Source organism: Callithrix jacchus, chromosome 2 (assembly GCF_049354715.1).
Source record: "Callithrix jacchus isolate 240 chromosome 2, calJac240_pri, whole genome shotgun sequence".
Taxonomy (NCBI): domain Eukaryota; kingdom Metazoa; phylum Chordata; class Mammalia; order Primates; family Cebidae; genus Callithrix; species Callithrix jacchus.
Window position 1 is genome coordinate 96,929,333 of NC_133503.1, and position 17,791 is coordinate 96,947,123.

Below are 17,791 nucleotides of genomic sequence, written 5' to 3' on the forward strand. Positions count from 1 at the left end.
ATACCCAGCGCCCCCTACCCTCCCCCTGCAGTACTTGCACTGACACCTGCCTGTAGACATAGCATCAGGGATGGACATTTCCCTAACTCCTGAGAACCAACTCTGGAGAGTAGGTGAGTCCCTAGGGGTCCAGCCGTCTTACAACAGCATCTCCCAAGATGTTCCATGGAAACTAGGAAATGCTCAGTATCAACATCCTTTGGCCAAACGTGGCATACTGTGGTGTACTTCTCCTGATATTATATATCTTAAAGGTTCCAAGAAGGCATACAATAAAATGTCTGTTTAAGCCAATATTTTCCAAACAAAATTGGCTATGGAATTGTTTTGAGCAATATAATATCCATTGGAATACTTTAGGAAATGCTGCTCTAAGAGTGGACTCAGGACTATAAAAAATGAAGGAACTTAAACAGCTTTTGTTAGAAACTAAAACCAAGATAAACTCAGTTTTTAATTCAGTTACAAAAAAAACCAAACACACTAGATGTAATACAAATGGCATTTTAATTAAACTATTTTCCCAGAAATTAAAGAGTGGCACTGATTCTGCAAATCTTTAATGTCTGGCTTAATAGAAGACAGCTGGGTTCTCACATTTGCTTCCACAGTCAACATTATGTGGATGTATATTGATAACACCTGGCATTATCTAGCTCTATAGTTGGAAATAAAAGCCCAAGACCTCACAGACCTCCTGAATGGGTTTTACAACTACCTGGGGGTGAGTCCTCAGACCACTTGGGAGAACTGCAGCTGTAGGGATAATGACTGTACATGGACTGGACTTACGTGGCCTTACTGTATACCCTCATCCACCAGACTCTGGTAGGGATAGTTCAAAGACCTCTCTATTCCATGTCTGGCTTTGCAGCACTGACTGGCTTATGGCCTAATTGAGTACTCCAAGTCCCCCCAGCCCAAAGCATAAAGGGAAGTGGGAACAAGAACAACTGCTCTGCTCTCATCCCAGGTACAGTCACTTTGAGTGTAGTGCCTCGGGAATACTCACACTTAACTATATTGCAAGCAACCATGGAGCAACAAAGAGACCCAGTCTTTGTTTTGGACATGGCTGATCTGCATTATTGGTTTGACTCTTAGAACCCCTTCTAATACGTGAGAGTACCAGCCTCTAGCAGCTGGGCTGCATTCATCTTGGTGAAGCCAGTAGGGTGGCTATGAGTGTCGATATTCTGGTGCTGCCCCTCCTCTGACCACTAGGTATCAGATTCTTACGGAAGAGGCTGATTTTTCTTCAGAGCAGTGCTCACTAAAGTTGGTTATCCAGTGGACAGGACAGTGTGTCCCAATGCTACTTAGGATGAATCTTCATCCTTATTTCCCTTCATTCCCACCTAGCAACCTGGTGGCTGCCTATGAGAAAGCAAAGAAGAAGCATCAAAACAAACTTAAGAAGTTGGAGTCTCAGATGATGGCCATGGTGGAGAGACATGAGACTCAAGTGAGGATGCTCAAGCAAAGAATAGCTCTGCTGGAGGAAGAAAACTCCAGGCCACACACCAATGAAACTTCACTGTAATCAGCGCTCAGGCACCGGAGTTCTGCCCATGAGAGCTAAACCACAGCAGGCCACTGAGGACAGAAAGTACTGGAGACAAAGTACTTGTTGGGAGGAGAAGGAAAGGGAAGGCTGGCAGGTAGGTTGGCACTTGGACAATGGAGTGCCCCAATTCAGCCTTTGGGGCAATTGGCCACGGTGACACTGTGGACTGTATCCAGAGGTGCCCGCTCTTCCTTCGCGGGCCCACGACAGCGTGTAAACACAAGGTCTGTGCCTGCTCAGCAGAACCTCGTTTCTGCTTTCAGCACTCACTCCCTCCTCTTCTGGTCTGGCGGCTATGCATCAGCGGGATCCCAAACATGTTTCTGTAAGATTTTCCATGCTATCCTCTTTCTGGTAGATGGTGGGCTTATCTTCTATCATCTCGTTTCTCCTCTTCCCTCCTGCTTCATGGGAAAACTGACACACAGACCTGTGTGTGCCTCCTGCATTTAAAAGGACTGCTGATTTGCCTACTGCAGCAAGGCTTTGGTTTTCAAGTCTCAGGACTCAACTTTAAGATAGAATCAGTCATAAGAGGCGTTCTCTGGGAGTTACAGGTCATGGGAAGAGGGTAGACAGGTGTTACTTACAGTCCCAGATACATTAAAGTTACAAATAGACCACCGTCAGGACTGTGCCTGAACAATTTTGTATTGAGAGAATAAAAATTTCCTTCAGCCTTCATTTTGGAAGCAGGGCTGGGAAGGGAGCACTCTCTTGATTCTGGGATTTCTCCCTCTCAGTGGAGCCTTATTAATATCCAAGACTTAGAGCTGAGAATCTTTTTGATGCCTGTAGTGGAACGAAAATTTTATCAGGGGTTTCTTCAAGAACAGAGAAGCATTATTAACACTTCCCACCCCAGGGCAATACATAATTGCTGTTCTGTTGAATCAAATCTCTTCCACATGAGTACTTTTGTAGCTCTGGAATCTACCTAAGGACAAGACACAGGGGATACTGAACATTGGGCAAAACTGATCACCCCTACTTAAGAGTGCTGCTTAACCCCTGCTTCAAGACTTAGCTCCTGCTGTCATGTCAGGGACAGGGTGAGGGAATGGTTGCTAAGGCTTCTTTTTTTGCCCCTAGATACATGATGATGGTTAGCATATGGTGCCTAAAAGATTAAATTTCAAGCAAAATGCTGAGAGGACTAGGCAGGACCAAAGTACCTGAATTCTTTCAGGAAGGTCTTCCATCTTAAATTCATTATTCTTTTTCTGCTGTAACCTTCAGTTTTACCCCTTCTCCTTCAGTTCTATACTGATACACTTAAAGGACCATTCCTGTTTTTTTTTTTTTTTCTGTAGCACCAGAGAATCCATCCAAAGTTCTCTATGAAAAATGTGTTTGAATGCCACAGTTGACTACAAATTAAAGTTGATGAGGTTTTTGCAGTAGAATCTTTACGTCCATGAGCTATGGGTGGGTCAATTTTCAGAGCATGATACAAATTCTACGCCTTCTGTTCAATGGAGGATATCCAGCCACCAATCCGGAGGGCAGACAGTTCTATCCTAAAAGCAACCACTGAGAGACCAGAGTGAGACTGCCCATTTCCAAACGAAACAAAAAAAATCAACTGGTTATCAGTCTGGAAGGACCACCTTTGGGGTGCTCTGATTACTCTGAAAATGCCCACTGGTGTCTATCAATCATTTGGTCAAAGTTCCTGTGATTTTTTTTTTTTTTTTTTTTTGAGATGGATTCTCACTCTCATCACCCAGGCTGGAGTGCAGTGGTGCAAATGGTGTTATCTTGGCTCACTGCAACCTCCGCCTCCCAGGTTCAAGCAATTCTCCTGCCTCAGTCTCCTCAGTAGCTGGGATTACAGGTATTTGCCACCACACCTGGGTTATTTTAGTTTTTTTTTTCTTTAAGTAGAGACGGGGTTTAACCATGTTGGTCAGGCTAGTCTTAAATTCCCGACTGCAGGCAATCCACCCACCCTAGCCTCCCAAAGTGCTGGGATTACAGGCATGAGCCATTGTGCCCCGCCACTGTTATGATTTTTAAAAAATCAATTTTCACTTTTTGTATAAAGCTGCATTTTGTCATGAGGAAAATGTTTTGGCTGAAACACATATACCAAAAAAAAGAAATATATGAGTTTTCACCATTTTTCCAGCTTGCCTAAGGAAATGTTCTCCCCTGAGCAAATTGGGATGTGCATGGCTTTCTCTTTTGTGATTAAGCAGGCATCAAATGGACAATTTTCATTTTCACCAACGCAAGAATAAAATCCTGCCTACTGACTTCTGCCTCCATTCTTGCTCCAGGTAAAATCGGAGAACCTTCCCTTCTTGGCCCTGTAATTCCTCCAGGCAGAAAAGGCTTCAGCTCCTCTGTTAAGGGCCCCAGTGTTACGCATCCTACCTGATCTTAGTTTAATACTTTCAAATATGTGATGATTTGGGTAAAAACTATTTTGCAGGCAAAAGTGTTACTTTTACTTTTATAAATATGTATAATAAAAAAGCTATAAAAGTTTTTCCTTTCCTTGTATTTTTCAAATAATCCCCAAGACATTCCTTGTTGAAGGTGAACTAGCAGGCACTTCATTATACTAATTGTGGGAGCTACTGTATACTGATTAAATAAATACTTGCAGGTGCCTGGGTAATTTTCCTTTGTGTATAATCTGGCTCTACCTGAATTTTTCTCTAAATAAGAGCTGGTTTACATTAACATCTCCATTGGGGGTAAACAATGAACTTGAGTCTAACTTACATGAAGTTAAAAACCTTCAGATCTCATATTTTGAATTGTTTCCTCAGTGGTTACCCCCACTTTTAGTCAGTAACCATCTCTGTTCAGAGTTCAGTCTTTGACTTTTTAAAAGAAATGGGCACGGAGCAAAAGGACCCATTTCACAGTTCTCTTGGAGTGTATTTCCCATTGTGGGGCTGAGGCAAACAAAACCAACTGCACAAATCACAAGCAAAAGAGACTTCTGTTCATGGTTGGAGGGCCATCAGCGTGTGAGCTTACCAGCTACAAAACCTGTCATGGACTGAGAAGCAGTAAGATTCCTTTTTGAAACTTGCATCACTCTCATCTGCTGGCTTGTCAGCTTTCTGAAGTTGATATCCATGCTGCCTGAAACCGAAATGTTCATTTAAAAAATTAAGTACCAGTTAAACATAATTGCTTAATTCTCCTTTCAGATGCATGGACTAAGTCTTCTCTAAGCTTGCAGCAAATTATTAAAGGGATCTCGGAGAGTTCTAAGTCAGAGCCTTGACATTCTACTCCAAAAGGCAGTCCAAATTAGAGCACATAGGCTTTTTCCTTAAAACTGTTAGGGAGTAGTAAGAAATTTACCACTCTAAGGAAAACATGGAACTATATGAAAGTCTTCTAGTTCCTAACTGGATACAGATTATTTTAAATGAAAAAAAAAAAAAAAAAGCCCTATAGTTACCTATTGGACTGTCTGTCACTGGCATGAATTAAAGAACCTCCATAGCTGGTTGTTCCCGTCTAAGGTGTTCCTGCAGCCCACAAGAATTATCCAGCAATCACTTTTTAAGTCTATCAGTCAACCTTAAAGCTCTTAAGAGTTTGAATTATCAAGCTTTCAAATAAATTGATATCAAGATAATAAAAAAAAGTAATTTCTGGAAGTGTCCTTTCCTCCTTAAGGCTTTAAACCATTTGCAAATTCTTAATTGGGAGTATGTCCCATTCATTCTATTAAAACTATTTATAGCTCCACCTACTTCTAGATTCAGCAAACAGAACTATTAGTTAGAATATTTTTAGAGCCAGACAGTAAGAGACCTTTGTAATGGTTGAGATTTCTGCACTGACCTTGATTAGGGTGCAGTCATAAGACTGCCAAAGTTTTTAGCAGGGGATGGAGAGGTGGAACATAAGTAACTTTTTTTCTGCAGAAGGTGATGGCTTTGTAGAACACTATAAAAATTTTCAGAAAAACATTTAGCAGTTTTTCTTATCCAATGGGAACAGCCTATCTGACAAGGAATGATACAAGTTTGACTCACCTTTGAGCACTCTAGAGTTTATAGAAGAGGCGTAACTGGTTACAAAACAAAAATTATGCCTTCACTACCCAGTTCTTAAAGTTTATCTACATCCTACAAATCTTAAAAGTTTATGAACCTGTGGTCTTCAGAAGTATCTCCTGTTTCACACACCTGAAATTACTCTCTAAGCTAATACATTTGTATTCTCTAAGAAATAATGCTGACCATTGTCACCACAGCATCACTAATCTCTCAGTGGCTGTTAAAATATAAACAAGTGGAAAAGAGTACAAAAGTTGAATAGCAGCTGTTCATGTATTTTTGTTTTGCTAATACCGGTGTAGAGAGAGACAGTTTCACATGCAGGCCATTATACATTTTTGCTTAAGGGTTACACTGGGTAAATTCTCTGTCACTTTACATCTGGGTGAGATTTTGCACGTGACCATGACAAAAACATCATTCAGTCCCAGAAACAGCAACTACTATAAAAAACCACATCCTTAACTAGTACCGTCATCTTTCCATGGTCATTCATCTGCTAATCATATGAAATACCAGCTCAGCAAAACAAAGCAAGTTATATACAAAATTTCATGACCCCCTGCCAGTCACACTAATCCCCTACTTAGTAATTCTTGCTCTACCACTTTTGCACTTTTTGCAAATCAAATTCATGTGGAAAAATGTTCTGTTTGTAGAACTCATAGTATTCACTTATAGTGCTGTCAGGACCGCCAAGTGAATAAGAGCCCCTGATAATCTGCTTTAGTGGACATAAAACATGTCCACTTCTTTTCTAGTTCTAATCAGTTTTTAGACATCTTATCACGACTTACTTACTTTGCATGAGATTTGTTTCCTATTATTTGAAAATGTGCTATACACTTGAATTAGAAAAACCTGCTTGAATGTATTGTCAGTTATTAAAGCACATGCGACTAATTTGCATTTGTCACTATTGTTCTGTTTGTACTGAAAAGTCTCATTTTAAAATTACTACTTAATACTGTACTATACCTTGTAATTTTTTAGATTCTTCACTTGTACTCTCTAAATGTTTCCAGATGCCTTTAGCTTTAGCTGCTTGTAAAATAGCTACTTTGCGTTATTTGATATAGAATTGTTTTTTTTAAACTCCATTTATTTATACAGAGACATTTATAATATTTTACAAACATTCTTATATTCTGAATAAATATTTCTAATTCCATGGTGTACCTTAACTGTGTTAAAGGGTAAGGCTAGCCTTCTGTAGAACTGTTTGCCATACAAGCATATCAAATCCATGATGCTTATGTGAAATCAAGAGCCCTAGTCAAAGCAGAGGCACTAGAAGAAAGACTTATTAAATCAAAATGGACAAAAAATCTCATTTATAGCCCATTTTTATTTGGCTTTTTCATATTTAGCATAACTAGGAAGTTACCTATTGAAGAGTCTTTCCCCCTCTTTAAAGATCATTAAAACAAGGAATGTAATCAAGGACTGGAAGTGCAAGGAAGTAATACATGACAACAAGATGGCAAGCAGCTTTGCAACATGTCTGTTACAGAAAGATTACAATGTTGTCAAGCTGTCACTAAGGAAGCAAAGTACCTCCGGCAGTAAGTATAACACCCTGGTCACTCCCCTTTTGAAAATTTTAAATAAAAATTACTGTCATAGAGCTGAGGTCTCTGATGGAAAAGAATGTATTTATTTCTTGATCCAATGTTAGGTATTCCTATTGCAAAACCTGATTCTAGCACAAACTTAGGAATTGCTGGATTTTAAATACCAAATTAATTCACATCTCAAGCCATACACGATAATCTTGCTTTAAAGCAACAAACTTGTTTGAGGTATTTTCATTTTTTCAGAGACTCTGTACTTTTTAATATTTCTTCCTGTATGTTACACAAACATACTTCTATTATGTTCATCTCATACTTGACATTTTTTATTGGTCCAAAGAGACAGCAACCACAATGAGCAACTCAGAACCTATGATAACAAGTAACAGTAGCAGAAACCAGACTAAGGTAGTAACTAAAACTGCCCAAGCAGCCAATTTTATTGATATTACATTACAGTCTAACAATGTTTTTTTACAGAAAGCCAATAAGTGAAGAACCTTCCATCATTCAAACTGTATTTTGTAAGATTAGTTTTCAACCTAGTATTATTTACATCAAAAAGTTTTCAAAAAGTTAGAGCATAACTGTTAAGACATAGGATTTTGTTCATTTTCTCAATGAAGAGTATAGAGTACAGCTGACATTCTAGTGGGTCTTTGGAAGTACAGTAATCCTGCAAACATTTAAACTCCAATTCACATACATGAATCACTGGAAACCCTTTGATAGTCATACCCAACAACAGTAAAGTCAGTCAGTCTTTATCCCTTCATTAACACTGAGGGAAAAAGACAAAGTTGCTGTCCAACTATACCACCATAAATCCGGAAACTCAATAAAACCTGTTCAAAATATTTCAGTTCTTATAACAAGGTGAACACAACAGGTGTTTTGGGGTTCCTTTTCTGCTGTCAGTAAATGTTTGACAGTTACCAAAAAAGCACCAAGGACTCTATACTACCATGAACAGAATCATTTGAAGTAGGTTTACTTATACAGTCTTTCTCCAAGCATTGAAATACCCTATAAGGTAAAATAATGAAACACTGCTATAATCTAGGCAAAAATTAAAGGTTAAATCATTTCGTGTATGACAAAAATAGTTACTAAAGAAATAGAGTTCACAAATCTACTTGGTTATCACATTTACTCTAAAGTCTTTTTTTTTTTTTTTTTTTTTCATTTTGAAACATTTCCTCAATTTTGTCTACCAGCAAAAGTAGGTCTCAAAATAATTTGCTTAATATGACTTAACATAAGTATCTTCACCTTTTTCCAACTAAAACTTACTCCCAAGCAAACTGTTTTAAGATTATGTAGACTATGTATCTTCCTTTAACATTACCTATTCTTTACAGCATAATGTAAAAAGCCACATCAAATCTTATTTTGGAAATAGGCACAGTATTAAAAAGTCAAGTCTTACCCCCTTTTCCATCTACACTAATCTGTATGCCCTATTTTGGTTAGACAAAAGACAATCTTAAGAGAATTTCACTTAAATTGCTACTATATGAACTATAATTCCATTTGATTGTTTTATTCTGAAATGAGATCATTTTAAATTTTATTTTATTCTGAAATAAGATCATTTTAAATTTGTATTAAAGCTAATAGATAAAGGTCTGAATTGTACACGGATCTAGAATGAGTCCAATACTTACCAAGGATGATTTTTTAAAAGCACTATAAGCTATTAAGCTAATAAAGCAAACTTCAAAACAATTATTTTAAAAAAATAGACATAAAGCAAAATAGTTACAGTTTTATTGTCCTTTCCTATTTTTGTTACTGAAGAAAAAGTTTCTATTATTTATAAAATGGAAGTCAGGTTAGCTGTCTCCTGTCCTAACTCTAAAGTGAAATATCAGCGAAAAACTTTAATACTCATTTCTTTGAACATGTGCATTTAACATTAAATGATTTCTTGTGCAACATCCTAACACAAACCTAAAATGAACCAAAGAGACAGCAGTGCCCTAGAACAGTAGTGAAATGCACAAAGAAACTCTAGCAGGTATGTCTTCTGTGCTTTTCTGTCAGTGCATATCATATGTATAGTGCATGAAGAATACAAGTCTACTGTTACTCATATGTTCCAAAAGCACTAACCCATCTATCTAATCAACCAACGGCTGAAAAATTATCTTTCAAAATTTCATTCACAGTTGAAAATCTTTACTTTCATTTGCTGCTATCCAGTCTATTCCTAAATATCACAAAAGCATGTCAATCTCTTAAAGCTCAAAAAATGACAATGCAGACTTGTGCCCAAAATGAAACTACAGATTTAGAACCTTAGATTCAATGAACTAAAAGGAGAAAAAATTAACATGTTAAATTTGATCTCAGAAATTCCACTATACTAAGAATGTTACCTAAGACCTCTCAGACTGCGGACCAGCAGAACACTGCCCATTTCACTCTAAAACCACACAGAAGTCTGTTCTTTGTTCCCAAGCCAATGTGAAAGCTACAAGCATTGAGACACAAAAGAGCACAGGTATCCACAGCCCTCCTATCTGTTTGGGACCCAAACATCAAAAGAGATCAGCTTCTCAGGAAGGAAAGATAAAAATCACTGCTTGCAAGTCTGGAAGGTTTATCATAGAGATGCAACATAAATTTAAAAAGATTATTCTACAGAAGGGACAAGTCATCAGGGAGAAAAAAAGGACTCAATGACTTTTTCCTGGCCAGTCACACCAAGAAAAGGGAGTAAGAAACAACAGGTCTTCAAATGGCACTGAACAAACAGTGGCCAATAATCCAAAAACCACCCAACCACTTGCAGAAAACCTTCCACCAAAAAGCAGAAAACACATATTCAGGTCCTCAGTCTCCTACCAGACTAAAAGACTGAAGTCTACTGAAGGCTAGAGTCCATGTGGGACAAGGTTACAAACACAGGCAACTGATTTTTGTATTCATTCTTCAGAGTATTCTTGACCAATACTACCCAACTAATGTGAAGCACCTTGTGAAGGCTCATTCCTTTTAGGTTGTGCCTTCAAGCTGCTAACATAGCGAGACCATACTCCTCTGCTAACCACAGAAGATCCAAGATACATGGAATGTTTTATTGGTGATTTCATTACTCTGATAACCCAGATTAAAGATTCCATTATGAATAGCTCTCAAAACCTCCATACTTCATCATAGTTTTTCTTTGCGCTTGTTTGTCCTCAGCTGGTGGAAGTCAACCCTTCAAGTCCACTCCCAAGCATGAGAGTTACTTGCACTCTTTTCCCAACTTACAGACTACTATTTCAATAATAAATGCTATTTGTCACAAGGAAGTGAGATGGAAAGGAAATTAATCACATTCAGGACAAACGTATACCTACACTGTGATGTGACTGACACCACAGCAGACTATGGCTGTGTGCTCTGGGTTGTCTTCCTGTAAGAAAGCAGTGCACTCCAGTTTGACTGGAGTTCTACGGTATTAGCACAGGAAGGACCAGACTCCTCAACATTGGTCTTTAAAATGAGAAAAATTACTTTAGATTCACTGGATTGCTTGGCAATCATACTTGAAAAAATTAACTTTATCCAGGGGTAGAAAACACTTGATAATGGCTATACATATATTTTTTTCATATATATATATATACACACATGAATGGCTACACTTAGGCCATGCAATGATCACATTTCTAGCCTGGAACATAATATAGCACTCAAGTATTGATAAATACTCTAAAATTTCTTTCTATTACACTCTTTGCCTAGCAACTATAGCTATTCTCCCTTCAGGACACTTTGATTCTATAATAATAATCTATCATGTTTTTCTGAAACTGCAATCCGGAATCCTACTTTGAAAACATGGAGCAAAGCCTGTACTACCTATTTGCAATCTGCCACCTTTCTGACACAGGAGTACAGACTTTAAGAGCAATTCAATTCTAAGAAGAAAAAAGATGCTGAGAAAGCCCATCATAATCTCATTTTTAGAATTTTTGGCAACTAGACAAATGCACTTTAAAGTCTTAGGACATAATACAAAGTGAGAAATTCTACCTTGACTTTACCAAGCTGTCAGGAGTAAGGTTTAACAAAATTGTTTCTACTAACATTTGTTTTTCCTTTTTTTTTGGTGGAGATGGTGTCTCGCACTGTCACCCAGGCTGGAGTGTGATGGTGTGATCCCGGCTCACTGCAACCTCTGCCTCCTGGGTTCAAGCAATTCTCCTGTCTCAGCCTCCCGAGTAGCTGGGACTACAGGTATGTACCACCATGCCCCACTAATTTTGTGTTTTTAGTAGAGACAGGGTTTCTTCATGTTGATCAGGCTGGTCTCGAACTCCCAACCTCAGATGATCCGCCTGCCTAGGCCTCCCAAAGTGCTGGGATTACAGGCATGAGGCACCACACCCAGCCTAACATTTGTTTTTCTAGAGACAGGTATGTAAAGGATACCTTCAAACAAACAAAAAAAAGTTTGTCTTGCTTATTAATCTAAAGTTAAAACAATACATATGAACCCCATCCCCCAGGCTAGAAAATAATCCAAATCAAAATTACTAGGAAGAAAAGTTAATGAATCTGATTTATTATAACTATGATTAACATACAAAAAAACACTGCCTTAGAAAATAGAAACACAATATATGCTAAAACAAAATCTCCAGGGAGCAGGGAGGTCCACTGGTACAAAAATAAAGATAAAAAGCCAAGAGTGGGTATTGTGGTAAAAGTAACTTGGTAAAATGTCTAATCGTTATAATTAACTTTGCTCTCCTTATTGTTTAACTGTTGGAGATGAAAAAAGAAAGGGCGAAAAGTAGGTCCATGAGAGAATAGGTAGTGAAATGTTTTTAATGCACACATGCACTCGGACTTTAACTTTTCTATAGGACAAAATATGGTGAATTTTATAGAAGAATCTAATTCCTATAGGAGGAGGCTGTATTCACTTAGATTTGAATTCCTTTTGACACTACATAAAATTACTAAAGCCTTCAAAAGGAAAAGTACTAACTCAATCACACTGCATAAAATTACTTTCATTATATGTCTTCATTAACCATACTAATTGATATTTGATAGAAAAATAAGGATATTCAAAGTTCAGAACAGCAAGTAGTGACCACAATTCCTATGACAGCATTGGGAAACTTTCCTTTATATATGAATACAAAAATCCAACTTAATTTTCCAACATCTTTAATCAAATTTCACCCACACTAAATGAGTTATATTAGGTGCTCAGACTTCTCCAAATGCTCATGTCTCAGGAGGGTATCACTATTTGAAATCCTAAACCATTCATTTGCTATTTCTTAACAAAATTTTTTGAAAAGCATGTAAACCACACCCTTCTTTTGGATTACAATGGTTAGGTATGAAAACAATTCATTTAGCATCTTATAAATCATTAAAGTTATACATAAAAGCACCTACAAGTTTTTTTTTTTTTTTAAATAAAAGATTCACAGTGCACTGCACCTTGGAACATATAAGGTTGGAACATAACATTCAAAAAGTGAATTCCAAGACCTGCATCTCTCTCAAAGACATAAAACATAATGAAGCCAAGTGACTACTCTTCTCATCTAGCTTCTTAAAATGCAGCACTCAGAAGTAAATTATTGCATATTCAGCATATTCCTTTATCACTTGATTTCCTCAAACCATACTAAAATTTCTCAAAGGAGAAATCTAGTTCACTAAGCATGGCCTTTCTCAAGGTAACCTGAACACTGCGAAACTAATACCCAGGTCTGAGGGAGTAAGTACAGCCGATGTACCTAGAACAGGTACATCCAACTTAAATATTTTCTGCATAGTTAAGTCACATCATATACATAAACTTTAACTCACATCTTTTAATATTTTTTTAACCTCAAACTTTGAGGAGAGCTAAAAGCCTACTGATCATAATCACATCCCAACAATACCCTTATATTTTGTTCCACAGTGCATTAAATAAAGCAGCGAGACAGCAATAACATTTACTACTGTAATCACAAGATAATTTGTTGGTTCTTGAAAAGGCTTAACACCATTAGAGGCCATACTTCTGGTAACTAACTCTAATCTCTTTTGCTTCAGTATTGAGAGCTGAAAAATCCAACTCTACAGGCACCAGAAAGACTGGCCAAAGTATGCACTTAAAAACGCACGCACACACACACATACACACAAAAACAAGCAGTAAAAGTTAAATGGTTTCCAGAAGACAGTAAATGAGTGAAAATTATTCATCTGCCAGGCAAACTACATTTTCACTCCTTTAACAATTTAACAGAAGTCTGGAATGCTGGGACCAACTATAAATATGGCTCAAAGAGACCCAAGCAAAGCAGCTGTATTTCTGAAAAGAACAGTAAAAGCTTTCAAACACAATCATATAATGCATTAAAAAGCAAAGGTCACAGGATTCAAAATTTTGTCACATTAAAAGATGGAGGATTCTGAATATCATTAATTCTATACACACTGCTGTAATTGTGAATTCTCCTGCTTAGCACCAAAAGGGTGACTCTTTCATTAATAAATAGAATTTCTCCTTTAAAATCAAGCCATTTAAAAGCTAAAGCAAAGTACTAACAAGTGAATTCCTTAAATAGCCCTTCTTTTAAAAGTCCCACGAGGTTCAGTGGAACCTGATTAAATAGGCTACCTACACAGAATAAAGATTTCTACAATAACATTTATAAGCAGAGAAGTATTTTGTGGATACCACTGTAAAAAAGGATTTTTAAAACCCACATGACAGATGCACACACACACATATACTCAAACACCCCCCCCATTCCAAAGAAATTCCTTTAATGAGGTCAGATGCAGCCAAAACACTAAAGCCCCCTTAACACCCTGGTGATTGTCCTCAATTATAGCTGAAATCCTCTTTAAAATGGGCACTGCCATCCTTATTTGAAGTTAAAAATCCTGAAGCAAAATACATTCCTAGGAGTGAGTTATGTTTGTTACTGTTACATAACACATATATATATAACATGTAACCTAGTGAAATGCTTTATTTAGACTTGGGTAAACTGTATACCCCTTCCCTTCTCACTCCATCATCCAGGAGCTTAGCAGGCCAATAAAAGCATGTCAGTCTCTGCTATTATTGCAAATTGGAACCTAATATAACATCAGTTTCCAAAGATTAATACTGGAGATGCAATGTAAAACTTAGTAATGTCAGTTTTTCATACATATTTACACAACCGGAATATAGAAGAAATTCCCACAAGAACAAAGTCTGTAATACTAAAGGGTTGGAGGCAGGATGGTAAACACATGACCCAAAGTAGCTGCCGGGTCCCAGCCTCCATACTCTCTGCTACATTTTCTTCAGCAGTCTCACAGGCTTATTGACTGCATGCAAACAAGCTCAAAATCACAGCATCAACTCCCATCCACTCAATCCCCTCCAGGCTACGGACTTTGTCCTTACGAAGTGCTAAGAGTTCATTTTGGACATGCATATTATATTCCAGAAGCTGCTTTCAATAAATCCTTTCAACAAAACACCAGAGGAAGATTAGAGAGCCTCAGTGGTTAGAAGCAGAAGTACAAAATGCCACCAAAGTTTATCACCTGTAATCTTGACGAATGTGACATCTCAGCTCTTGCATTAATAATTGGGCATTATTTTATGTCTCTTTGAAATACTTCATTATTGCAATACTTCATTATTGCAATCACTGTAATACGTAGACGGAGCATTCCCATTAACTTGGCTATTTGACAGTAACTCAATACATTATTTTCTTAACCAGAATACAAAATAAAACCCACTGTCACACAGAATAAATGCCCTCAACAAAAGCAATTTAAACTTGCACTAAACACTGAAAAGGTATATCTGTATAAAAGGTTATAACTGCATTTACAGTGCAAACTCGTGTTTCTTTCTATTCTCTCTTATAAACAAAAAATGTCTTCAGAAACATTGCCTCCCTGCATTTCTTTAAAACACCTGAGAAAGGTAAGGCTTGAGGAGACACCTACTCAAATGCAACAGGTCTCTGGTCCTGCGACATTTACAATACATCTGCTCCTATCAAAGGTCCAAGATTTTCATTATAGCATTATGGTCAAACTTGAAACTCAAAAAAGTTCTGGATGAAAAGGGGACCTTGCAATGTCCATTACACGCCACAGGCTGTCCCTCAGCATGTTCTAGCAACTGGTCTTCACTGAAGCTAGGTAAGTCATATACAGCATCTGTTTAAAAAAACAAAATAAATAAGCTCAGTAACCTTAGTAAGAAATCAAATACTGTCCTTTGCCTTTTGTAACTAAAGCATTATATACGTTTGGGTATACGTTTATCTTCCCACACACTAAATTTAACTCTAAAGAGAACCACCAAGATATGTATTTTCCTTTCCCTAAACTGGTGCTCAACTACAGTTTCAATCTATTCCTATTTCCTCACATTCAAAATCTTAATCTCAGCCATTAAGACCCTAGATATTCCTTTGCTTTCAAAATGAGTAACTTTACCTCCTATGTTTTCTCATAGAAAAATAAAGTAACTTTACCTCCTATATGTTTTCTCATAGAAAAATAAAAATAAAAATCTTTACCAAGATTTCCAGGAATTTATCACCATAAAGAAAAATTCAAATTTTCAAAATAGTACAACAAAACTCCAATTTATCTGGGCTTCCCCCGCCCCCCGCCCCTTTTAAATAGATCAGGGACTTGACTAGAAAATAGGTTTGGAATGAACATCAAGAAGCTGGGACAGAAATAAAGTCTGAAATGAGGATGAGGCTTCCCAGGACACAAATTCTTTTATAGTTCTCAAGACAACTCGAAATTTTATATATCCATATAATGCCCAACTAAGACAGATATATTTTTGTCTCAGCCTTTTAAGTAGCTGGGACTACAGGTATGTGCCAGCATACCTGGCTAATTTTTTATTTTTGTAGAGACAGAGTCTTGCTATGTTGCCCAGGCTGGCATGGTGTACCTTTTTTAATGTCTCTCAACTTAGGGCTTTTAAAAGATTCTGTGAAATAACTAATTTCTGAATATATGTTAATTAAATTTTGCTATCAGCCTATCATGTCCCCACCACCCAAAACGGCCAGAAAAAATCCTATTGAGAGGATTTATACCCCCATTAACTTCTCTATACTAAACTCCAATGAGGAGAAATAATAGACTTTTCAATAAATGGTGCTAGGAAAACTGGATATCCACATATAAGGAAATGAATCCTTATCATATACGAGACATAAAAATGAACTCGAAATAGATGAAAGACTTAAAACGCAAAACCTGAAAATGTAGCATTCCTAGAAGAAAACCGGGAAAAAAGCTCTCTGATGCTGATCTTCACAATGATTTTTTTTTTGATAGGACACCAAAAGCACAGTTAACAAAAACAAAATAAACAAGTAGGACTATATCAAACTAAATTCTAATGAGAGTTCCTTTCTTCACAGTTAACAGTAACTTTCCATAATAGGGTTAAGGCATCTCTTTTAAAATAGCATTATCTTGCTTAAATCACAGATAGTATTACAGAAAAAGAATATGATAATGCTTTTCATTTCTTAGACTTTTCTACATGAAAGCCTTAAATTTAGATGGTGAATAAATGGGAATTTCATACAATTCAAAATAGCACCTAAGAGAAAATAGTCTACTGCACTTCTAAGTAGGATGTACTAAATCAGTATTTAACAAAGAACTTTCTACATTCATCAGATTACTTTGCAAATCAGATAACACATCTACTTTTCATAACTGAGGAAGGACAAATTGCAAGCATTTTTAATAAAACCTATACTTAGTATCACCTTAAAAAGTTGAACATTACCTCCAAAAAGAGTGAAAATTTCTTTTAATTGGAAAAAAGGCATATAAATTTACTAACGTGTATATGGGAAGAACAAGAGTACCCCAAAAATGTTCACTTTCTAAAGTCAGTGCACCCCTTATACAGATGTGAGAATGAGATTGCTAGCCTTTACAATACTGGATTCTTTTTACCCTCCCCCCAAATCCCTATGCAATTATTTACTTATTTAAAATATTCATGCACAGCACTAAGGCTTAACATTCATAAAACAAATAGCAGAGTGTGAAGGCAAGTAACTTTATCATCTAAATGAATTTGTTTCAGCCCATTTCTTATTTAGAGAACTTTATGAACTCTTTCTACAGAACATATGCAATTCTTCCTGCTTAACTATCATATATCGCATACGCCCACTAAAATCAAAGTTAGGTAAACCAAAGCAAATCCCACAAGGCAGAGATTTTTATAAAAAGATAGGAAATGACTTGCCTGTTTCAAAATTATCCTGAAGTTTCCGTGGATGAAGTTTCTTTTCACACTTCTATTCAGAAAAAACACACACATACACACAACATAGTTACCAGTTATTTCACTTATTAAAAATCAAAAGATACATTATCAAATTTATCAGGAGAAAATTGAACCAGGAATATAATCACCAGCCCATTCTCTCACCAGTATTTTTGTATTTTGTATTTACTCTTTACACCTAAATTTTTTTTTTTAGGTCTGGATTACATACATATATATTACAAAGAATTTTTAAAAAAATAGACAAGTAGTGGTTAGGTGTGGTGGTTCATACCTATAATTCCAGCACTTTGAGAGACCA

At 36.8% G+C, this 17,791-nt stretch overlaps 2 protein-coding genes across 18 annotated transcripts in view; one reads left to right on the forward strand and one right to left on the reverse strand.

Annotated features, from left to right (window-relative positions):
• MCC (MCC regulator of Wnt signaling pathway) overlaps positions 1 to 6,772 on the forward strand; it is a 464,974-nt gene extending 458,202 nt beyond the window's left edge. For all 4 annotated transcript variants that reach the window (XM_002744705.6, XM_008991678.5, XM_078365032.1 and 1 more), the window contains one exon: positions 1,363 to 6,772. In XM_002744705.6, the coding sequence (XP_002744751.1) occupies positions 1,363 to 1,543 (181 nt within the window). In that variant the 3' untranslated portion in view covers positions 1,544 to 6,772. The remainder of the gene's footprint in view (positions 1 to 1,362) is intronic.
• The window catches only part of DCP2 (decapping mRNA 2), a 66,351-nt gene continuing 49,050 nt past the window's right edge, over positions 491 to 17,791 (reverse strand). For 13 of the 14 annotated variants that reach the window (XR_013532161.1, XR_008479596.2, XR_013532160.1 and 10 more), the window contains 2 exons: positions 17,449 to 17,500; positions 491 to 15,365 (listed from right to left, as the gene is read on the reverse strand). Coding sequence is in view for 10 of the 14 variants with exons in the window: in XM_008991675.4 (XP_008989923.1) it covers positions 15,202 to 15,365; positions 17,449 to 17,500 (216 nt within the window). In the remaining 4 variants the exon portion in view is untranslated. The remainder of the gene's footprint in view (positions 15,366 to 17,448; positions 17,501 to 17,791) is intronic. The other variant, XR_013532159.1, reaches the window with a different exon arrangement.